The 21,264-nt window shown below is 35.7% G+C and overlaps 7 protein-coding genes and 1 long non-coding RNA gene across 14 annotated transcripts; 3 read left to right on the top strand and 5 right to left on the bottom strand.

Annotated features, from left to right (window-relative positions):
- Positions 1–253: 253 nt before the first annotated feature.
- LOC103870839 (signal peptidase complex subunit 3A) lies at positions 254–1,666 on the top strand. Its single transcript, XM_009149013.3, has 6 exons — positions 254–511; positions 644–691; positions 847–909; positions 1,025–1,078; positions 1,177–1,263; positions 1,355–1,666. The coding sequence occupies exons 1-6, from the start codon at positions 386–388 to the stop codon at positions 1,478–1,480; spliced, it is 504 nt and encodes a 167-aa protein (XP_009147261.1). The 5' UTR covers positions 254–385; the 3' UTR covers positions 1,481–1,666.
- Positions 1,495–3,691, bottom strand: LOC103870841 (putative pentatricopeptide repeat-containing protein At3g05240). The gene has a single exon (XM_009149014.3). It carries the CDS (start codon positions 3,291–3,293, stop codon positions 1,608–1,610), a length of 1,686 nt encoding a protein of 561 aa, XP_009147262.1. The 5' UTR covers positions 3,294–3,691; the 3' UTR covers positions 1,495–1,607.
- A 239-nt stretch (positions 3,692–3,930) lies between these two features.
- On the top strand, positions 3,931–5,711 carry LOC103870837. The gene is made up of 7 exons (XM_009149011.2): positions 3,931–4,122; positions 4,279–4,373; positions 4,465–4,544; positions 4,632–4,687; positions 4,837–4,949; positions 5,050–5,111; positions 5,275–5,711. The coding sequence occupies exons 1-7, from the start codon at positions 4,014–4,016 to the stop codon at positions 5,573–5,575; spliced, it is 816 nt and encodes a 271-aa protein (XP_009147259.1). The 5' UTR covers positions 3,931–4,013; the 3' UTR covers positions 5,576–5,711.
- Positions 5,684–7,958, bottom strand: LOC103870838 (glucose and ribitol dehydrogenase homolog 2). Its single transcript, XM_009149012.3, has 4 exons — positions 7,726–7,958; positions 7,138–7,511; positions 6,355–6,713; positions 5,684–5,877 (listed from the first exon to the last, which is right to left on the bottom strand). The coding sequence occupies exons 1-4, from the start codon at positions 7,837–7,839 to the stop codon at positions 5,855–5,857; spliced, it is 870 nt and encodes a 289-aa protein (XP_009147260.1). The 5' UTR covers positions 7,840–7,958; the 3' UTR covers positions 5,684–5,854.
- A 3,308-nt stretch (positions 7,959–11,266) lies between these two features.
- On the bottom strand, positions 11,267–14,776 carry LOC103870836 (filament-like plant protein 3). Of its 3 annotated transcripts, none has more exons than XM_009149010.3 (4): positions 14,405–14,492; positions 14,030–14,180; positions 11,846–13,558; positions 11,267–11,746 (listed from the first exon to the last, which is right to left on the bottom strand). In XM_009149010.3, the coding sequence occupies exons 2-4, from the start codon at positions 14,138–14,140 to the stop codon at positions 11,630–11,632; spliced, it is 1,941 nt and encodes a 646-aa protein (XP_009147258.1). In that variant the 5' UTR covers positions 14,141–14,180; positions 14,405–14,492; the 3' UTR covers positions 11,267–11,629. The 3 variants fall into 3 exon arrangements, with proteins under 3 accessions (XP_009147258.1, XP_033148162.1, XP_009147257.1); XM_033292271.1 differs by lacking the exon at positions 14,405–14,492 and adding an exon at positions 14,248–14,355; XM_009149009.3 differs by having other exon boundaries at positions 11,280–11,746; positions 14,426–14,776.
- LOC117134216 lies at positions 13,370–14,186 on the top strand. The gene is made up of 2 exons (XR_004458412.1): positions 13,370–13,603; positions 13,637–14,186. It is a non-coding gene; the product is annotated as an uncharacterized LOC117134216 (long non-coding RNA).
- A 226-nt stretch (positions 14,777–15,002) lies between the features above and the next one.
- On the bottom strand, positions 15,003–17,105 carry LOC103870835 (protein YIPF1 homolog). 2 transcript variants are annotated; one of them, XM_033292275.1, is made up of 7 exons: positions 16,871–17,105; positions 16,730–16,769; positions 16,150–16,233; positions 15,822–16,011; positions 15,693–15,758; positions 15,491–15,624; positions 15,003–15,406 (listed from the first exon to the last, which is right to left on the bottom strand). In XM_033292275.1, exons 1-7 carry the CDS (start codon positions 16,931–16,933, stop codon positions 15,183–15,185), a joined length of 801 nt encoding a protein of 266 aa, XP_033148166.1. In that variant the 5' UTR covers positions 16,934–17,105; the 3' UTR covers positions 15,003–15,182. The 2 variants fall into 2 exon arrangements, with proteins under 2 accessions (XP_033148166.1, XP_009147256.1); XM_009149008.3 differs by having other exon boundaries at positions 15,491–15,758.
- A 464-nt stretch (positions 17,106–17,569) lies between these two features.
- LOC103870834 (O-fucosyltransferase 23-like) lies at positions 17,570–21,043 on the bottom strand. Of its 4 annotated transcripts, XM_009149007.3 has the most exons (3): positions 19,542–19,724; positions 19,319–19,427; positions 17,570–19,141 (listed from the first exon to the last, which is right to left on the bottom strand). In XM_009149007.3, exon 3 carries the CDS (start codon positions 19,095–19,097, stop codon positions 17,811–17,813), a length of 1,287 nt encoding a protein of 428 aa, XP_009147255.1. In that variant the 5' UTR covers positions 19,098–19,141; positions 19,319–19,427; positions 19,542–19,724; the 3' UTR covers positions 17,570–17,810. The 4 variants fall into 4 exon arrangements, with proteins under 4 accessions (XP_009147255.1, XP_009147253.1, XP_033148165.1 ...); XM_009149005.3 differs by lacking the exon at positions 19,319–19,427; XM_033292274.1 differs by lacking the exon at positions 19,542–19,724 and having other exon boundaries at positions 19,278–19,534.
- Between the last annotated feature and the right edge of the window lie 221 nt (positions 21,044–21,264).

Raw genomic sequence — 21,264 nt, 5'->3', positions numbered from 1 at the left:
TCCCGGTTTAATCTGCAGTCAACCATAATAATTTGATGTTTATTACTAGTAATTATTATGTAAGGAATCGTTTCCTTGTATATGATCAAATGTTGAATTTTGTGTGATAAGACTCATTATAATAGTCAAATCCATTGAATGAATATTCTTAGACCGAGTTGAACCGGAATAAAAATGTATTCAGACCGAAATTTCGGTTTGCAAATTCCGGTTTGCGAAGTAGATCATACGTGTCTTGGCCAATCAGATTACAGCAACAGGAGAATTAAATTGGAAATTTATATGAAATAAATAAAATAAAACGCTCGTCGTCGTCGTCTTCCTCCGCACTCCGGTGATCGAACACCACGAAGAAGTAATCCCAAGGAGAAAAAAAGGCTTAGAGATGCATTCATTTGGATACAGAGCAAATGCTCTGCTCACGTTCTCCGTCACGGCGCTGGCTTTCATCTGCGCAATCGCGTCCTTCTCTGACAAATTCAGCAACCAGAATCCCTCTGCTGAGATCCAGGTATGTTTTAATTGTATTCATCGTCTCCATATGTGATGGATCTGCTTATGAATGCTTTGATGTGAGTAACTTAAAATGAAAACGTCTGAAGTTGTTGTTTCTATGGATCGTGGTTTGGTGATGTGATTGCAGATACTTAACATCAATCGTCTTAAGAAGCAGTCTTATGGCAATGATGAGGTAAAGTTTCGATCTTTACATGAGGGCTCACCTCTGTTTATGAAATTGCTCAAGTTACTTCCAAGTAGTAGTAGTAGTTCATGAATCTTTAACCTTTCCTTCTTATCTATTGCTTACATTCTTTTAATTGCTGAGTGATTTACATTGTCATGCAGGTCAGCTTGACATTGGACATATCGGCAGACTTGCAGTCACTGTTTACTTGGAACACCAAACAGGTTTTAATAACATGTCAAAACACTTAAAAGAGTCCTTGTCTTTTTTTTTTACTATTACTTGTACAAGTTGGCATTGCTCTTGCTGGATATTTGTTTTATGAAAAATTGCTTGCAGGTTTTCGCTTTCGTGGCAGCGGAATACGAATCCCCAATGAACTCCCTGAATCAGGTATACTATAGTCCACACTTTGTTTCAATGCAAAGCCTTATAAAGTCTAGGGACAAGTTGTGGATTGACTTGAGATGATATTGGCATTTCTTTTGCAGGTTTCTCTATGGGATGTGATTATCCCTGATAAGGAGCATGCCAAGTTTAGGATTCAAACCTCAAACAAGTACCGTTTCATTGATCAGGTACACTAAAACAAACCCCACACCAAGTCTTCTGCTTCTTTACTTGTACAGAACCAGAAGATTGAACTGATCATCATTTGGGATCTTTCAGGGACATAACCTTCGTGGGAAAGAGTTCAACTTGACGTTACACTGGCATGTCATGCCCAAGACCGGAAAGATGCTTGCTGACAAGATCGTCATGCCTGGTTACAGCTTACCAGATGCATACAAATGATGTATGACTGAAGAAAGCTTCTAAGAGTTTTTGAATTTCGTTTTTCCTGGAAAAGATTCTGTTAAAAGTACTATTGATCTATTAGAACTTTTCTAAATAGAAAGAATAAAAGCATGACCATGAGAATTTAGAACGTTGTTTCAACAGAACTATGACCTAAAACTTTAGCTATTCTTCTGCTATTCATTGATTCTCTAACTAGCTTCACATCACTCCACCGTCCAGCTCTAGCGTAGATATTAGAAAGCAGAACATAGATTCCACTACCGAGTTCTTCTGATTCACTCACCACAGATCTTATTCGATCAGCCAGATCGAAGTTCTCATGAATCTCACAGCCATTCAACAACGCACCCCATACATTAGCATTGGGCTGTACCGGCATCGTCTTCACCAATCTCTCTGCCTCTTCAAAACAACCAGCACGGCTCAAGATATCAACCATACATCCATAGTGCTCAACCGTTGGCTCTATGCCGTAAACATCTCTCATTTCCTTAAAGTATCTTCGCCCTTCCTCCACCAACCCCACATGGCTGCACGCATACAACACCCCAACAAATGTGATTCCATCAGGTTTAGCATTACCTTCCTCTCGCATCCTCTGGAACACACTCAACGCTTCCTTCCCATGCCCATGACTCGCTAACCCAATGATCACCACAGTCCAAGCAATCGTATCTTTCTTCTCCAGATCTTCAAACGCTCTCTTCCCGCTCTCTGCATCACCCCTTTTAGCGTACATATCCACAAGCGCACAAACCACAGCAGCATCCTTCACAAACCCAGTTTTCAATACAAAACCGTGAAGCATTCGTCCCGATCCTTGAACCATGGAAGCTCTTATGACACTCAAAAACGTAACCTTATCAGGAGAGAAACCCAAACCAATCATATCCGAAAACAAACGCATCGCCTCCTCTCCATCACCGCTCTGACTATACCCTGTAATAATAGAATTCCAAGAAACCAAGCTTCTCTTAGGCATTTCGTCGAACAGATACCTCGCGGTTCTCAAATCTCCGCATTTCCCATACATATCAACCAAACTAGTCGCCAAGATCACATTAAAACCATCTCCCGACTGTAAATAAGGATCAAAGCCTAACTCTTTAACAAGCCCATGAAACCATTTCCCTCTCTCAACATCTTTACATCTCCCACAAGCAACAAAAAGATCCACCATTATCATCTCATTCACCTTCACACCATACCTCTCCATCTCACTAAACACCTCAATAGCCTCCCTAAACCGATTATTACTCACAAACCCAGACACCAAACTCCCCCAACCCACAACGTTCCACTTCGGCACACCCTCAAAAGCCTTCAGACCACACTCCACTTCACCACAACACATGTACATATGAAGCAAGCAAGTGGAAACATACATGTTCACAACAAACCCTGTCTTCACAACAAACCCATGAACACATCTCCCAAACCAAACATCCCTCACCACAGAACACGCTTTGAGGACGTAAGGAAACGTGAAGTGATCCGGAGAGTACCCTTTACGAACCATTTCTCGGTAAAAGGTCAGTGCTTTGTCTTGTTTGGGACTGTTTGAGTAGCCTCTGATCATGGAGTTCCATATGTAGACGCTCGGGGAAACGATGGTTTCGAAAACTGAGGACGCGTAGGTGAGGTTCGTGGTCTCCGGGGAGGTGGTGCAGAAGTCTATGAGACGGCTTAAGGGGATGATGTTTTTGATGACAGAGGATTTAATCATGAGGGCGTGGAGTTGGTTTAGTTCCGTTATTGTTCTGCAGTTCTCCAGTTGGGAGAGAATTTGTTTGTAGTGCTTCTTCATCAGTGTTAATGTTACACAAACTCATCAAAGCTTACACCTTTATAAAACTGGGTGTAATTGTGAAGTTTTGATAGTTACAGGTTTAGTTTCTGATTTTAAAAGAGTTTAGGGTTGCATTTGCAATTTATCCCAAAATCTATTAACAAAAAAGCTTATTTCCTTTATAAATTGGGTACGATTGTAAACATAAATGGTTATAAGTGGGTGTTCAAAAAAAAAGTAGATGTACGTTATTTTTTGATTTTAAAAGAGTTTAAAGTTATATTTACAATTTACCCCAAAATCTATTAATTAGAAGGTTTATTTCCTTTATAAATTGGGTACAATTGTAAACTTAAGTAGTTATAAGTGGTGTTAAAAAAATAGTTATACATTATTTTTCGATTTTAAAAGAGTTTAAGGTTATATTTGCAATTTACCCTAAAATCTATTAATTAGAAGGCTTATTTCCTTTATAAACTGGGGGAAAATGTACAATTAAATAGTTACAGGTTTATTTTCCGGTTTTAGAAGAGTTTAACGTTGCATTTGCAATTTACCCCAAAATCTATTAAGAAAAGGCTTATTTCCTTTATAAATTGGGTACAATTGGAAACTTAAATAGTTACAGGTTTAGTTTTCGATTATAAACGAGTTTAAGGTTACATTTGCAATTTAAACCAAAAAATATTAATAAAAGGTGTTCGGTTACACGAAGTCGGCGAACACTGGCCTGAGGGTATGGCGGCGAAGGAGATCGCCGTGGGGAGCAGTTCCTTCTCCGGCGGAGATCCATGTCCAATTTGCCTCGGACCCATTCTCCAAGAATCCTATCTTGATACTTGCTTCCGTACGCTTCTCTCTCTCTCTTTCTCTTAGTCTGGTTAAGCTCTTGTGTATCTGAGATTAAGACATAGGTTTATGGTTTAGAGAATAGCTGATAGCTTCTTGCAAGTGTGACTATGAAAATAGATTGAAAAGTTTGTTCCTTTTTCTTTTTTTGCAGACAAGTTTTGCTTCAGATGCATCAAACAATGGATCAAAGTTGTTTCCAGCAAAGTCTCTAAGCCTTTGTCTTCTGTTAAGTGTCCTCTCTGTAAGGTTTGCTTTCTTGAAAACGCTTTTTTTTTCTTCTGAGTATTATAACTTCAAACACTTGTTTATAGGAGTGACTATGACAATGTGTGTGCAGAGGGATAACATCTCAATCATATACAACTTCGACGGACACTCTTTTGACCGGCATTATGTTGACCCGAGTATTACAGATGGGTAGGTTCTTGTGTGTGTTTTTGATATCAAGCTTAATCTCATTTACGAGAAAAAAACAAAGAGCTTATCTACCTTTGCTTTGTGCAGCTTTGTCCTAACCAAGGAACATAGATATAGATTGCAATGTTACTACATCGAGTCAGGTTTGTAGCTTCATTCCTCGAACAATGTAACTGATTAAGCTTTATTCATGTTATGTTATATGACTGATATAACACACTGACGATGTGTTCAGTTGATCCATAGAGAATGCTAAAGTTTTATGTTTCTTTTTTTGATACTACTGAACCAGGTTTCTTGGCGGATGTGTTTGACGTTCCTCGGTTCTGGAAACTGAAGAAGTTACTCCAGCGAAATCGGTGGCTTGAATCCTGGTTGAGAAGGGAGCTTCAAGCTCTGATGCAGGTACGCTTGCAGTTCCTTTTATAGATCTTTACTTTCTTTGTGCTGTTGTTACCTTCTTGTTTAATAACAATCATTTGTTTTTGCTTGCATTTTATTATAGGAGGAAGATGTTGACATTGTTCTGCATCATCTGGTTGGTGTAATGGATTCCTTCTGCAAAAGGTAAAACTTTTTACAGAATTCAATAAAAAAAATCATATTTTAAGTCGAGCGCAAAAACTTTTATCTCCTGGATCAAGTGTCTTTTGATTTTCTCAAGGCTCAATTGGTTAAGTGCAAGTGTTATCTCTTGTTATCATCACTACTAATCTTTTGTCTCTTTCAGAACCGAACAGCGACACAAGCAAGAAACAAGAAGCGCAGAGGCCTTTCAAGAACAATTCAAGTCAGTTATAGCAGAGGCGGGTCGTCCTTTCTTAATGGCGAGAACAGACCGGTTTGTGGACGAGTTAGAACTCTTCCTAGCATCAGGTCTAAACATGGAAGCTTACGACGCAGTTTATAAGCAGCGGTTAGATTGGAACAACTCAAGAGAGGTCGGTGTATCTAATGAAGCAATAGAAGAAGAAAACAGGAGAACAAGAGCGACTCCTAACTTGTTCCTTTTTGAAGAAGACTCGGTTTGAGGAATAAAAGTACTCATCACTTGTACTATGTAAAGAAAGACAACTCATAGGGCTTCAAGTGTTCTGTACTGATTACTTGTCTCTAAAGTTAAACGTTTTTTGCCCTCGTAAAACCAAACACACAACATAACATTTATTCAGATATTTATTACATTATTCAACATACAACACACATGACATTTCACTATATTATTACATACAAACCGTACTGTTTCTTTGTACCAAACTTCCTAGATGCATATACCTTCCACACTAACAGAGAGAACCTCTTAGACAAGCTCAAGCGTTCACGATAGAACCACCTGCATAAAATCACGTTTGGTTTAACAGTAGCCATGACAAAGACTTTGGTAGTCTCTCACTAAAATTAATAATAATTAATAAGTAAATAATATCTCACTAAAATTAATAAAAAACAAATAAAAAGTAGGAAAAATAAAAAGTTAAAGAGTCTCATTTGAGAGCTAAAAAGTGGTGAAAGATTCTTAGGGCATCTCCAACCCCACTCCATATTTTACTCCAAAATTGAAAAAATGGAGTGAGAAATGGAGTAATGAACAGAGTAATGCTTTTATTTTTTGTTCATCACTCCATTTCTCACTCTATTTTTTCATTTTGGAGTTAAATATGGAGTGAGGTTGGAGATGCCCTTATGCCACTATAATATTTTTTTCCATCACTAAATTTTAATTAACCAAAAATATATATTTTAATATTAAGAAATCCAATTTGAGAAACTAGCTGAAGCTCCAACACACCTGTAATAATTAGAAACTTACCGTTTGGATGAAGGATCTGGCCGGTATAGTAAGAAGAGCAATGTTCACAAGCCAAGAAGACGTAAGAAGGAGCAACTTCCACAGGCTGAGCCGCTCTTTTCATCGGTGTCTCCGACCCAAACTGTTTGATCGCTTCTTCAGAGAAGGAAGCTGTTATCAGTGGAGTCCAGACCGGACCTGGAGCTACTCCGTTGACACGTATCCCCTTTGATGCAAGCTGAAGAGCTAACGCACGTGTGAAAGAAACAATAGCTCCTTTTGTAGACGCGTACTCTAGCAAACTAGAGCTTCCTGCGTATGCAACAACCGACGTCGTGTTGATGATACTACTTCCTTCCTTCATGTGCTTCAATGCATACCTATATACACATGAAATATGCTCTCTCAGTTTTAGATAAAGTTTTAGAAAAATAAATTATTTATTTTTATTTATTTTTATAAATTTTTTGGAAAAAGAATTGTTTTTATGTGTTTTATAAATTCTCTATTATTTAATTATAGTAAATTGTTTAAAAAATACTAAATTATAATTTTTTAAAAATAATTGAATTTATTGAGTTTTTTTTTGTCAGAATTTATTGAGTTATTATTAGTGTAACCTTTAACACCATCCTTATTGAAAAATGATATTGGAAAAAAATAATGCATTTACCATACAAAATTAATTTGTTTTTGATAGGTGTGAACAATTCAAATTTTTATATTTGTGGAGAGGGAGTATTCATCAGTCACTTTGGTCGGATCATTACCGAACCATTTTCATTGTTTCATGTAATTACTTACTTGGCCAAGAAAAACTGTGAGAAGATATTGGTACGGAACACTCTCTCAAGCCTAGCCTCCTCGATCTCATCAATGGAAACCTCGTGCTGCTCAGCTGCACAGTTAACGAGCACATCGATGCGTCCAAAGGCGTTGACAACTTCATCAACGGTCCTCTTGCAGTTCTCTTCGAACCCTAAATCTGTGGCGATCATGATGGGATCTTTAGCATCCTTTGTCTTAGCCTCGTGAAGCAAACGCAGAGTTTCGTCTGCGTCTTTGTCCTCTCGGCCTTTCACGTAAGTGAAAGCCACGCTCGCTCCTTCAAGCACGTAGCAGTGACACACTGCTCGACCTATCCCTGAGTCTCCTCCTGTCACTAGCGCCACTTTTCCCTGCCGGAAATTTCAAAGGTACCTTGTCATACAAGTTTTCAAAACGCTTCTAATTCTTTTCTTTTTTTATCAGATATAGATTTCTAGACAAAAAAAATGTAAACGTAAGTTTTTGTATATATTTTGTTTTTCTAAGTTTTAGAACATTGACTGAAACACAAAACAAGGTTTTATTTTAAATAATGTAAATATAGACACAAGGCTAACTAATTACATGGAGTTTGTTGGAGGGTTTGTAGTTAGGACTAGAGAACTGAGGAGATGGATCCATAGCATGCTGTACCCCTGGTTGTGTCTCTTGCTTTTGCGGCGGAAATCCACTAGCCATTTCTTCTTGTTCTTTTCTTTTTCACTGAAAAATTTGAGGGAAAGTGTTTTTGTGTTTTGGTGACAGAAATTTGATGGTGAACGAGAAAATGGATCCAAACAAATAAGCAAAAGAACGAGTTAAAGCCATGAAGCATTTTGAATGGTGTACCACGTTGCATCTTAGATTGGTTGACATGCGGAAGCTACTTCAACGGTGCAGCCACAGATGAGTCCACGTGGTTAAGATGAGCTTATTTGGATAACTATTAGTCCCATTTAACGATATATACAAAGTTGCATGAAAGCTAGCCTGTCACAAGAAAAACACAAAATGCTTATTTGGAACTTATTTGTTGGAAAAATATTCATAGTTGCATAAAATCGTTAGTAATCTTTATTTAAAGCGCATGAAACTCTTAGCCTGTCATCAGAAAAAAAAACACAAAATGCTTATTTGGAACTTACTAATTGGAAAAAATATTCATACTTGCATAAAAATCGTAAGTAGTTTTATTCAAAGCATATGAATACAGCTTAATTATAAAGACTAGATTTTTTAACCGCGCTACGCGCGGATAAGATATTATATGTATTTACCAATTCTAAAAAATAATGTATAATATTGTATTATATTATTTAAAGAATAGAAAATAAGACTACATAACATAAATATATTTTTTATATTTTCTTTGTGGAAATCATTATGTTGTTTGATTGTTGTACTTAATTCACATATTTGCATAGATATTTGTGATAGATGAATAACTATATTTTTATTATCAGTAAATAATATATATTTATTATATAATATAAGAAAAATAGAATTATTTACTTTTTAACAAACTTGTCTCATGTTGGGGATTCGGTTATAGACATATCGTATTCGAATGAAACATTTTTACACTTATCAATCTTCTTAACAATCAAGAAACAAATCTGAATATCAAAACAATATCTCATACGATCTCTTTGTGGAATAACTGCTCTGAAAAAATTGAATTTATGCATAAAAAAGGACTGGAAATGGATGTGCATATGTGTTATCTAAGTCAGCTTTACAAAAAAACTATTTATAGTTCATATATCATTTATGTCCATCCTATTTTTTTGTCCATCATTTCTTAAACATCTTGAAATAAGTAATGCTAATTAATAATAAACTTTTTGCTCACAAAATAAAAATCAAATTTGTCTAATTATCGCTTAATTTGTCTAACTGATATATGTATTTCTCAATTCTAAAAAATAATGTATAATATTGTATTACATTATTTAAAAAATATAAAATATGACTACATAACATAAATATATGATGACAAAAAAAAACATAAATATATTTTTTAAATTTTCTTTGTGGAAATCATTATGTTGTTTGATTGTTGTACTTGATTCACATATTTGCATAGATATTTGTGATCGATGAATAACTATATTTTTATTATCAGTAAATAATATATATTGATTATATAATATAAGAAAAATAAAATTATTTACTTTTTAAACAAACTTGTCTCATGTTGGAGACTCGGTTATAGACATATCATATACGAAGGAGACATTTTTACAGTTATCAATCTTCTTAACATTGAAAAAACAAATCTACATATCAAAACAATATCTCATACGATTTATTTGTGGAATAACTACTCTGAAGAAATTGAATTTAGGCATCAAAAAGGACTGAAAATAGATGTGCAGATATGTTATCTAAGTCTGCTTCACAAAGTACTATTCATAGTTCATATATCATTAATGTCCATTCTACTTTTTGTCCACCATTTCTTAAACATCTTGAAATAACTGATGCTAATTAATAATAAACTTTTTGCTGAAAAAAAATCAAATTTGTCTAATTATCGCTTAAATATTTTATTAATATGATCTAAGAAGCTTTTAAGTGATATCATAGTTTAATTTATTAGTTTTTTTGTTAATTTTTAGAGGTTTTTGTATTTAAGATTTTTTTCCATATTAAGCTTCTATTTCTTTCACGGAATTGATATATATATATATCATAAAAATTACCATCAAATCAGTTTTACTTATTTATTATTTTGTTTTAACGAAAATACACTTTTTAAATAATTTAATTTAAAATAAAATTATATATTAATTTTCTGTATTTTAACAATTTCATTGATTTAAATAATTTGCTTTGGTGGATAACTTAAAAAGTTTTCATATGAATCAGGGAAAGCAAGCTTATGTTGTTATATTATATTTATTTTGTGTATATAGAATCTATATATAATGCTAGTGTAATAAAGAAAGAACATTATTTTTTTGTAACTTCAAAAAGATACATTATAACAATTTAAAATGAATCAAAATTGAATAAAATGGTAATTAAATATTTGTAAATCTAATTGTTTAGTTGAATTCTCATGAAAAAAAAATCGATTGGTTAAACAAATGTTTCAAAATTTGTTGTGGTATTGTTTTGTCTATAAATTATAAAATTTATTGAATTAATATATTTAATTATTGCATCCTTAAATAATATTTTATTAAGACATTAGAAAAATATGTTTTGAGTTGTTTTGTCAAATTGTACAAAAATCTATGCTTTTTCATATTTGTAACTTCAAAAAGATACATTATGACAATTTGAAATTAATCAAAATTGAATAAAATGGTAATTAAATATTTGTAAATCTAATTATTATTTTTATCTTGTTTAGTTGGATTCTCATGAAAAAAAATCGATAGGTTAAACAAATGTTTCAAAATTTGTTGTGTTATTGTTTTGTCTATAAATTACAAAATTTATTGAATTAATATATTTAATTATTGCACCCTTAAATAATATTTTATTAAGACATTAGAGAAGTATGTTATGAGTTGTTTTGTCAAAATTTTACAAAATCTATGCTTTTTCATATTTGTCACGAAAATTTATATGTTAAACTTACTTTTACAAAATCTTAACTTTGTCACGAAAACAAAAATTTATGCTTTTTCATATTTGTCAACGTTCTCACACTTTCTAAGAATATATTAGTTTAGTCACTTACTTATTTTTTTTTTACAAAACAAAGTATCGGAGTCTTGAAAGTTGAATTCATATTATTGTAAATGTACATAAGAGTTTGTGATTATATACTTAGTGGTTTTTGTATATGTGTCCAAGAAAGTTTCAATGGCTTAGTGGTAACTGTCCTATATATATATCATACTAACCCGGGTTGATTCTCACCTTCGCATTGTTTTTTTATTTTTTACGAAAAATAAATGAGATGACATGGCAATTTCGGGTTCTCTGATTGGTTGATTTTTCTATCCTATGTGGACACCCTCTCCATGGCTTATATCTCCCTTTTAGTATAGTATAGATTGCTCCATTATTATATTATCTTTTGTTTAAAATAACACTATATTCAGGATCAACTTTTTATATTTTGATAACACGGAAAAAATTGGAATGGATTCAAGTAAGAGGATACATACAAAAGGATGAGATATTTTTCACTGCTCACTATATTTTACTTTACGTATTAGCTTTTAATTTGCACATAGTTCTGTTGTTATTTGATATGATCTTAAACAATAGAGATTGAATGGATAATTTATAAAAATAAAATGAAAGAAATAAAAAACTATATCCATTTTCTTTCCCTTAGTGTTCTATTGACATATGTATCTCAAACCCTCTTTTGGCTTAGCCTTCCCCGTTGGTCATGTGTCCTCTACACTTGTATTCATGGATATGGTTCCAAGTTTCCTTAGCAGAGAGATTCAACTTCTCATCATTCAGACTTCATATTGTCTATTCATGGGAATGATCAAGATTCTGATCATAGGGCTTCTCCTCAAGGTTCAATCAAGAAATCTTCAAGTGTAGCAAGCGACTGTAATCTCTGACCCAGTGAAGCAATAGTTCTCTGGCACTCTGCAAATTTTGAGGCAGCCACTGCTAGTTCCTTCTCCTGCAATTGCCACATTGTCACAAAAGAGTTTCATAACATATGGTACATAGAAGGTGTTATGTACTATTGCATATAGATGACAAGACAAGAGAGTCTGACCTGTTTCAGTTTATAATCATCATCAAAAGCTCTCAAATGGTTAGGCTCATGCTCTCCTTCTCCATGATGCTCAAGTTTATGTTTTAGCTTTGAGATCTCATCTTGTAGTTCTTCACACTTTGAACTGTGTTTTGCTGATAACACACGTTCCTTCTCTACACTCTCTTCCAAAGATTCGATCTTCAAGATCAGAGATTCGGCTTCTGCTTCCACATCTCTGAGTCTTGACTCAACCGCTTCTGCTTTAGCGTTTGCAGCTTTTACACCATCCTCAGCCGCTTCTTTTGCATCTTTTGTTAGTCGCAGCAGAGTCTGAACCTCTGTTAGCTTCCTCTCTGTTTCCTTTAGCCGGCTTTGAGATGTCTCTAGCTCCTTCTTTGTCCCGTTTAAACATATGGTCAGTTCCAGCTTCTCTGCTCTTATAGTCTCTAGCTCTGACAGATTCACCTGTGCTTTGTTTAGCTGCTTTTGGAGATCTTGAATTTGACTTCCGGATTCACTCAGCAACAGCTCTAGATCATTGTTTTCTGCTCTTGTAGTCTCTAGTTTTGACTTATCCGCTTGTGTTCTGTTTAGCTGTCTTTGAAGATCCTGTATCTGCTTTCTAGATTCACTCAAAGCCAACTCTAGATCTTGAGCTTTTGGTTCCAGTTTCTTCAACCTCTCCTCTGTCTCCATCAGTCGACTCTGCAGTGTCTCCACTTGCTCTTTGGATTCATTCAAAGCCATCTCCAACTGCAGTTTCTCCACCTCTACCATTTCTACTTTTTCCTCTAACTCAGAAATTCTGTGAAGTGAGGTTTCAAGTTCATGTTTTAGCTGCTTTGATTGTGCATCAGGTTTACTCTCTGAATGTTTTCTTCCCGGTTCAGAACGCGGCATAGAAGCTAGCTTCTCCATCTCGAGAAAATCATCCATTAAACCGATATCTACTGAAGGAGTTTTCCCAATAGCCCTTTGAGTAGGACTCTGCACTTCGTTATCACTAAATGAGAATCTCCCTGAGTAGTCTGATTGGTTATCTATAGAAGACTTGAGCTCATTTGACTTGACAGATCTCTGAACCATGACTCTCAGTTTCCTGCATTCTACTTCGAGTTTAGTCAACTTTTTAATCCCTTCCAAGTGCTGTTTACTAGCGGATTCAGCGGCTTGAGTGCTCAAGTCCCTCTCAAGAGTTAATATCTTAACCTCTTCAGCTTTTGAGAGTAGCTCTAGCTTCAAAGCTGAGTTCTCTTTCTCTAAAGCAGTAGCATCTTCTTGTTTTCCAGTTTGAAGTCTGGCTTGGAGCTCCTCGATTCGGGATTCAAGTTCAGCTTTTGTAGCTTCCCACTCTGAGCATTTCTTGTTTATAGCTTCTTCGATCTTTTGGTTTTGCTCTTCTCTTCCTTGCCAGAGTTGTCTCACACATTCCTTGAGTGCACTATCAAGATGAGTGTTTCGATCCTCAAGAGCTGAGACTTTGCTTACAGAAGCATCAAGCTGTTGCTTCAGAGCTGCAGCTTCGTTCTCTGCCTTCTCCCAACCTGCGACAGCTTCCTCTGCGACTTTGGCATGCTGCTTGGCAAGGTCGTCTTTTAAACTGACGTTTAAAAGAGCTGCAGAGAGCCTCTCCGTTAGAATCTTGATATCCGCCGTTGCCTCTTCTTCTTCTAGTTCTTTCTCTTCTTCTCTTGTTACAGGTTTAGATATTAATTCCGGTGAGTGAGATCTCTGTGTTTTCACATACCCAAACACATCAAAACCACAACACAAAAGGTTTATTAAAATGTGGACCATAAAGAAAACAAGAAGAAGAAACCATAACAAAATCATATTAAATTCTCCACAAAAGTCTCTCTTAAATCACATGCTCACATTAACTCCATTGATAGATGGAATCAACAATCAAACATAGACACTCTTACATAAACTCAAACAAAGGCACTTCTAGAAACAGATCAAAATGGTAACACAATACCAAAGGTTTCAGGAGATGTGAACATAAACAACAAGTCAACAACTAATCTTCTTGTAGTTTCAATCACATTCTACCATTACAAAATCTACCAAGTTCTTCTGAAAAAGTCTCTATTCTCACAGTAAATCCATTGATTAAGCTGAGCAACAGCAAAAAGATGCATTGCTACATAAAGCTCAAAACTTTCGATTCAGGGAGACCAAAGCAGACCAAGAAAGTGTTACCTGATCGTCTGAGAATCTTTCAGAATGAGAAGAGAGTGAGCCTGTACTCTCTGTCTCGCCAGGACTTTTCTCAGAAGACTTTCTCCGCCATAACCAGCTTCTCCGGTCCATCTCCTCCACACCCACCACCAAACATTCAAACACAATTCATCTGCCACAAATAAAAAAAAACAAAGCTTTTAACTTTGCAATAAATAAACGAAGAAACTCTCACTTACAATTCACTCTCTGACAAAAAATAAAAATCAATTTCCCCCCAACTAGAAAATCACCAAAATGTCTAATTTTAATTTTTTTTGGAGAAAGCGTAGGAGCAGGTGATATTGATTGCTTGAGATGTAAAAGATGAACAAACTGAGAAACGTAACAAGGTACCTAACACCACCAGAACATTACCTCAAATCTCACGCCAAGAGGGGGAGAAATAATTGAGGGAAAGGAGATTAGTGTGTGAATCTGGCTATCATATTCAACGTCCATGTTCACCAAAAAGAAAAAAAAAAAACAGATTAAATTAAAATTAAAAAAAAATGAAATTAAAAAAAAAAAGTGGAAGTCTCGATGATTGAGACCCACCACATGATGGTAATAATGTGGAGAGGAGGAAATCTGAATAAACGCCAAGTAGCTAAAATACTTGTCTTTTTAATTTTTAATTTTTAATTTTTTTTAGAATTATCCGTAGAGAAAATTCTCCATTACTATTACAGCCAAACACTTGAAAACAACAAAGAAAAAAAAGCCTATTGGAGAGAAGAATCATTATTATCTGTAATTTTTATTTCAATTACCAAAAATAGGATAGAAAAATCGAATATTGTTTATTGACGTAATGTAGAAGAAGAATTTGTCAGTGTTTTCCAGTGGAGATCGCCGTATCCGTACAGATCTTACGATTGGTTGAAGTAAACAAAACATGTTTTGCTCGTGTCAGAGAGTTGTAGGCTCGTCTTTTATTCTTCTTTTCACATTGTTCCGAGTCACAACTCGATTTTATTATTCTTACACTGTTTTCTACAAAGTAAATAAATGAAATGGAATCCTGGATAGAAAATTTTGGATAAATCTCCAAGGAGGAGAAAACGCTTATGAATGAATCTACAGATTATCAGAAAACATAATTACCTTTTAAGTTTATATAAAGAACAATGGTCTACAACTTTATATGAATCATACGGTGACAGTGAAGAGATAGAGCTTCAGCACAACCGCAAGCCCCAGCTGCAATAGAAAGATGCTTGCGATGATCAGGATCGATCTCTCCCCAGCGGAATTGATATGCGCTTTGAGGTTCAAAGCCACAAAAGTCGCAGACATGAACCCTGCCACACCTGCTATAACCCATCTGAAGATCTCCACTGGCACGACCGAGAGACACTGCCAGAGAGACAAACAAGTAAAAAAGATGTCAAAGTCTCATCCTATCATATTCAGATGTTTCGAAGGAGAAAAAATTAGTACCAAAGCAGGGATGAAGATGAAGAGGGAATAGCCGTAGAGACAGAAGAGCTGAACTAGGCCTGACGGTGCAGAGAAGTATTTGAGAACGACATATAAGCCGAGAGGAACGATCATGACATAGCCGTAGAACACTCCTGCAGACCAAGTCACCAGATTAATATCGTAGTTCCACTCTTGTTTATTCCATTTGTGTGCTACGTACGTGACAAATGTGCCGATGGATGCTGCCACGAATATCAAAGTCGTGCATATCCAGAACGGACCATACCTACGAAATACAATCAACCGAGTTACATAGGAGAAGTCAAAAAAGAAAGACTACAAGTCTTACAAGTCAGGCTTATCGGCAGTCTTCTCCGTAAAAGTTCCACGGAACGGGAAGAGAGATTCTTTGAGTCTGTCCACAACATCCGAAGTGTCGACATCAAAGAAGGGCTTGTAAGCACCAACAGTGAACTTATGGAGCCAACCACCAGAGTGAGGTTCATCTGTACTACTTCTACCAGGTCCAGAAAATGTATCTGCACCAGTGTTCCAACTTAAGCTAACTACCATACTTATCGAGAATAAGCCAATCAATATGAAGCAGAGGATAACGTCTTGCACATCTCAACTAGTATAGTAGAATAAAGAAACTAAGAGAGAATAATCATTAATACCGTCGGCATCACGAGGGGGATTACTAGTACCACCAGAGATCTTGCCCTGAGTAGCAGATGGAGGAAATGTTTGAAGATTTGATTCTGCAACACTAACAATGCATCATCCTTCAATGTCAAATCAAAACCTTAAAGGGGAATAATAATACATTTGCAAACTATAAGATTCATCTTAAGGATTCTATTCACTAAGGCCTTATCTGTTCAAACTAGAGATCCTTTCAAAATTCATAATGTTCTAAGCTAAGACCTAACACTCTAATGCAGCTAATCTAATGACTAATTTCAAAATCAATTCGTCATTTCCTAAAACGCTCAATTATCAGAGAATACGACAATAGTGATGTTCGTTTGGTTGACGCAGCTACCTGCGACTGCGTCGGCGTCAATTTTTTTAGTAAACTCTTGTTCGTTTCATTGCCGTCGGTACTGCGTCTGCGTCTAAACGCTGCGTTTTTGTGTCGATCGCTGAAAAAATCTGCTTCTGCGATTAAAACTGCGTCGGCGTGAAACGAACAACAAATAACGCTGACGCCGACGCCAAAAACTGCGGTAACCAAACGAACATGACTAATGTTACCTGCGAATTTGACGGTGGTGTGACCTGGATCTGGAACAGACTACGATCAACACACATGGAAACTAGATCAGCTAAGAAGAATGACTAATGTATAACACAATCGAGATCGTGAGAAAGCGGTAAATCGAGAGAGGAGCTTACAGGTACAGAGCCAGAGACTTTTTGGCTGTCGTCGATAGTCGTGTAGTTCCCGCCGGTCATCATCTTTCTCTCCTCCTCCTCCTCCTTCCCGATCTTCCCTCTCTCTCTCTCTCTCTCTCTCTCTCTCTCTCTCTCTCTGGCTCTCTAAAATCGAAATTTGGGCCTTTGAATTTGATACTTCCCGGCCCAATGGGTTTTTACGGGAACCAGAGCGCAACCTTCTGTCTCATTAAGAAGCTTTCTCCCATTTGATGTTTATTTTGAATAAAACTTTTATAGATATCTAGCACTTGTATAAAAAAACATTACAGAAATATTAATTAATAGAATGTTAAAATAAAATATAAAGTTTTACATAGAAGTACATAATTAAATATTAAATTACAAGCAGAATAACACATTATTCCATAAAACTATTTATGTAATGCTCATATATATATATATATAACTAACTAGTGCATTTTGAAGTAGAAGTTGAATTTCATATATAATCAACTATAATTTTTTTATTTAGTTTGAAATCTGAATTTTCTAGGATATAAAAAATTTATATATTAAAACAATAAACGATAAAATATGTAAAAATCATAAATGTGATGTGTAATTGTAAAGACCAGTATGCAAATCAAAATATGAAACAATTATCTTTTGTGCATGAAAGTAATTCTTGAAATTCTTGAAATCAAAATCAAAATCAAATCATTTGTAATTCTTGAAATTTGAATTAAGAGATTGTTTGTACATGAATGTCTTCTCTGACAAATAAAGAATTGGTTTCTATAGATTCCACTTCTTACTCTCTTTTTGTCTCACAATAATTACCATCAGAAGACCAAATTGAAGAACAAGAGATCTAAAATCTACACAACTTTGTACCCCACAAATAAACGAATTGTATAAAAAAAAAGACCAAAAAAACTAATTCTAAAATGTCTCAACTTCATTCACTTGAACAAGAAACAGTGTTTGAGCCATAGCTAATAGCTTCCAAGCTTGAATGAGTCATATTAGTCATCCATCTCCTTGGAACTCCCTCTGATTCTCCAGCCAGATTATAAGCATAAGATCTCCACACGTTTCCACCATCATCACAAGAACTCACAACCCCTAACCTTCTCGCCTTCTGAGTCCTCTCAAGAACAATGAGACTAGAGAAAGTCGAAAAGCTATTACCAACAAAAACATCTGCTCTTAAACACACCTCGTAATCTATAGCTGACTGAATCAAATACGAGTACTTTCCATAAACCTCCTCTTTAACCCCAAGCTTCTTCTTCTCAAAAGGTATCAACCCTTCTCTCCAACCCGCTAACACCGGTGATTCTCCTTCTTTCTCTTCCAAGAGACTATCAGCTACCGCTAGGTAAAGAACTGTGGGAGTCTCTAAACCTGAAATGTTCCCTACTCTCTCCATAATCTCTCTTTTGCTACTACAAATCTCTGAAACTTTCTGCCTTTGCTCTAGCTTCTTGCAATGTATCATCCAATCTATCTCTATCCTCATGTGAACCGCAACAAAAGGAACATGACCCTCCATGATGATTCTATCTCCCCCTGCTTGTCTGATTCTCGTCACCACTTTATCTGCTTCCCTCGAGATCTCATCAACCACAACCATACACTCAAAGACCTTAGCATAATCCTTAACCGGCCAGTGATCATGCCACAAGAAAGGGTTCTTCCCTTTCACATTGATCACTTCAAACTCATCAACGGACACAGACTGTTTCAGCTGATCCAAATCTCTCTCCACCGTCCATCTTCTCCCACTGCCTTTCTCCAAATCAAAGACTTGCGTTCTGTTTCTAACGTCAGAGAACCGAGCTAGCCGCACGAACCCATTACACAGAGAGTTGAACCTTTCGAACTGAAACACTTTATCAAAGGGAATGGGAAGAAGCTTGTCGACTTCCTTGTAGAACAAGGAAGCGCTTAAACTAGGCATGAGAAGCGTTCTGTTCATCGTTCTCGCCGTCAAGCACGCTCTGGCGAAAGCTATCTTCTGGTTGTTCAGTCCCCACACGATCTGAGGAGCCTCCAGAAACTTATCGGTCCTGACTCCATAGGTAGAGGAGGAATCTGAGGCTCGGATCGAGAGAAGGTTTCTGGGAGAGGAAGAGAGAAACAGAGCTTTGTAGAACAGAGCAATACCAACGAGAACAAGACATTTGAAAGCGATGGGTTTTGAAAAGAGTCTCAGATTCTTGTAACTCGACGGCGAATTCATCCCATAGAGAGAACAATAGGTTCAGATTCACCAATAACAGAGACCTGCATGAATCGAAAAACAGAGCTTTAATACTATTCATGCATGCAATTGCAGAGTTAAGAGCCCTAAAAATTGAAACTTTATTCAAAATCTGGGCTCCGATGAATCGAAAGAACAGAGCTTTAACAGTAATCACACCCCAAGAGAGTGACATGCATTCAATTGCAGAGATAAGAAACCTTAAAGTTTGAGACTTTATGCAAAATCTGGAGTCAGATGATGAATCGGTCTTAGAACGTTACATGCAGATGGATTATAGAATAAGAAGAAACCCAGAGAGATTCGAGTCTGTTAAGAGATGGGGATGTAATCAAAATCACATCTTTTTTTTGTTAGGTATATAAGTTGCAGGCGAACATTACAAAGGAATAAAACCTAAAAGAGGAAGTTATAATGCCTTACCCTTTTATTTATTTTCTGATATTGTTCTATCAAATATGGTGATGAATTTGAGAGACAAATAAGACAAATAATAACAAGAACGAGAAATAGCTCGAATCACGGATTATGAGTTTTTATTTTCTCTTTTGGAGAAAGCTTTAAAGCAAAGCAAAGCTGGAATCGAAAAGGCTAATAATAAGAAAAAATATTATCTGATTAATATAATCGAGCCAATCGTAGTCACCTGACTCACTGACAACTAAGAACCCGCAAGAATATACAAACTGAGGTTTCCATTTTTTTAAGGAATAAAATATTTGAAAATGGAGGATAATGAAGCTTCTTGAACCTAAACACAACATAATCACGGAGAAAAGTGCAAGGGGAGAAATATTTGAACGGTGATGATGAGGCTTCTTGTGAATATATAATAAATAATCAAATTTAGGTGAAGGCTGAATTGAATATTTAAGAATTCTTGGTAAGGGTTTGGTGGACTCTATATTTTTTAAGCTTCACGCGTTCAGTCTAATTATGAGTTCTGAACGTATGTATGAAAAAAAAATATCACTAGTTTCTTTCTTAGTTGACAATGGCCTCGAACAAGTCGCTATATTCGTTTCTCCATTGATTTTTTTATAATTTAACCAACCTTGTGTGTGTTCTTACTTCGTAGCCACACAAATAAACCAATATTTTTATTGTAATTTCTAATTCATATATATCTTTAAAAAAAAATCAGATATTACATCGGCCAAGGTCAACAAGGATGCTTAATTTTTATTTTTATTTTGCATTAATGTCGATTTCAGTTATTAGTATGTATAGATTCATATTGAGCGCCACTAAGGGAGCTGAAAATGAAATACCATGTGCAGCTAAACAAAAGGGAGTTGAAGACGGTGTACATGCAAGTTACAAGTATATTTTACAATTTTTATATAGCGGGGACAAAGAGAATCTGCATGTATCTCTCTCTTTTCATCAATGCGTAGCAACATGGGCACCAACGAGGAAACTCTAAACTTCAAAAGTCAACTTCTACAACTCAAACATATACTTATTATAGTTAATCATGCTCTGTAACGTGCGTATATAGACTAATCATGAGAAAATCGGTGTGAGATCGGGCACACAGTCCTAAAGTAAGTCGATTTTAAACAGTAGCTAAAAGAGTTTTATATGCATATAAAACTCAACAGTGAGAAATTTATTTGGAGTAAAGAAAACACATAATATACGTTCATTGTCCACCATTTTCATGCGCGTACCGTACCGCGTACGTAGCCTCCCACCGGTTGCCCGTAGCCGTACGTCACCGTTACAAGCTACTTTAGGATTATAAATAAAAATCTTCAGACGCCATAAATTAACCAAGTATGCAAATTGTTGTTCATTTCAATATTCATCATACATCCATGTGGTACATAGATTCTTCACGCATTATGGGTACATGTTTAGGCGAGTAGGTCTGACCTTATAAGTTACAATATTTAAGGAGTAAAGCTTTGATAGTTCTGATTCTGTCCAGTAAAAACAAAAGCTTCTTTTTAGACAACAATCAGTCTAGGCACGCTCTAACTATAAACTGCATACAAGGGTTAATAAAAAGTATTAATTATTAATAAGCTTATATTAAGTTTATAATCATCTAAATTTGGAGATATATGAAGTAACCATTTTGACTTTGATCTCACAAATTGCCCTCCCTCATACTCGTGTTATTATTTGAGATAGAGAAGCT

This window comes from Brassica rapa, chromosome A05 (genome assembly GCF_000309985.2).
Source record: "Brassica rapa cultivar Chiifu-401-42 chromosome A05, CAAS_Brap_v3.01, whole genome shotgun sequence".
NCBI lineage: Eukaryota > Viridiplantae > Streptophyta > Magnoliopsida > Brassicales > Brassicaceae > Brassica > Brassica rapa.
The sequence above is the reverse complement of the archived record's forward strand: the minus strand, read 5'-3'. Positions and strand labels throughout refer to the sequence as shown.

Coding starts and splice junctions, on each gene's coding strand:
- LOC103870839 (XM_009149013.3), top strand. CDS start 386: ATGCATTCATTTGGATACAGAGCAAATGCTCTGCTCACGTTCTCCGTC. Junction 910..1,024: donor TTACTTGGAACACCAAACAG/GTTTTAATAACA, acceptor AATTGCTTGCAG/GTTTTCGCTTTCGTGGCAGC. Junction 1,079..1,176: donor CAATGAACTCCCTGAATCAG/GTATACTATAGT, acceptor TTTCTTTTGCAG/GTTTCTCTATGGGATGTGAT.
- LOC103870841 (XM_009149014.3), bottom strand. CDS start 3,293: ATGAAGAAGCACTACAAACAAATTCTCTCCCAACTGGAGAACTGCAGA.
- LOC103870837 (XM_009149011.2), top strand. CDS start 4,014: ATGGCGGCGAAGGAGATCGCCGTGGGGAGCAGTTCCTTCTCCGGCGGA. Junction 4,374..4,464: donor TTAAGTGTCCTCTCTGTAAG/GTTTGCTTTCTT, acceptor ATGTGTGTGCAG/AGGGATAACATCTCAATCAT. Junction 4,545..4,631: donor GACCCGAGTATTACAGATGG/GTAGGTTCTTGT, acceptor TGCTTTGTGCAG/CTTTGTCCTAACCAAGGAAC.
- LOC103870838 (XM_009149012.3), bottom strand. CDS start 7,839: ATGGCTAGTGGATTTCCGCCGCAAAAGCAAGAGACACAACCAGGGGTA. Junction 6,714..7,137: donor TCACAGTTTTTCTTGGCCAA/GTAAGTAATTAC, acceptor ATGTGTATATAG/GTATGCATTGAAGCACATGA. Junction 5,878..6,354: donor CCAGATCCTTCATCCAAACG/GTAAGTTTCTAA, acceptor GATTTTATGCAG/GTGGTTCTATCGTGAACGCT.
- LOC103870836 (XM_009149009.3), bottom strand. CDS start 14,140: ATGGACCGGAGAAGCTGGTTATGGCGGAGAAAGTCTTCTGAGAAAAGT. Junction 13,559..14,029: donor AAAGATTCTCAGACGATCAG/GTAACACTTTCT, acceptor GTGAAAACACAG/AGATCTCACTCACCGGAATT. Junction 11,747..11,845: donor ATGATTATAAACTGAAACAG/GTCAGACTCTCT, acceptor TGGCAATTGCAG/GAGAAGGAACTAGCAGTGGC.
- LOC103870835 (XM_009149008.3), bottom strand. CDS start 16,933: ATGATGACCGGCGGGAACTACACGACTATCGACGACAGCCAAAAAGTC. Junction 16,012..16,149: donor TCCCCCTCGTGATGCCGACG/GTATTAATGATT, acceptor ACACTGGTGCAG/ATACATTTTCTGGACCTGGT. Junction 15,759..15,821: donor ACTGCCGATAAGCCTGACTT/GTAAGACTTGTA, acceptor TGTATTTCGTAG/GTATGGTCCGTTCTGGATAT.
- LOC103870834 (XM_033292273.1), bottom strand. CDS start 19,097: ATGAATTCGCCGTCGAGTTACAAGAATCTGAGACTCTTTTCAAAACCC.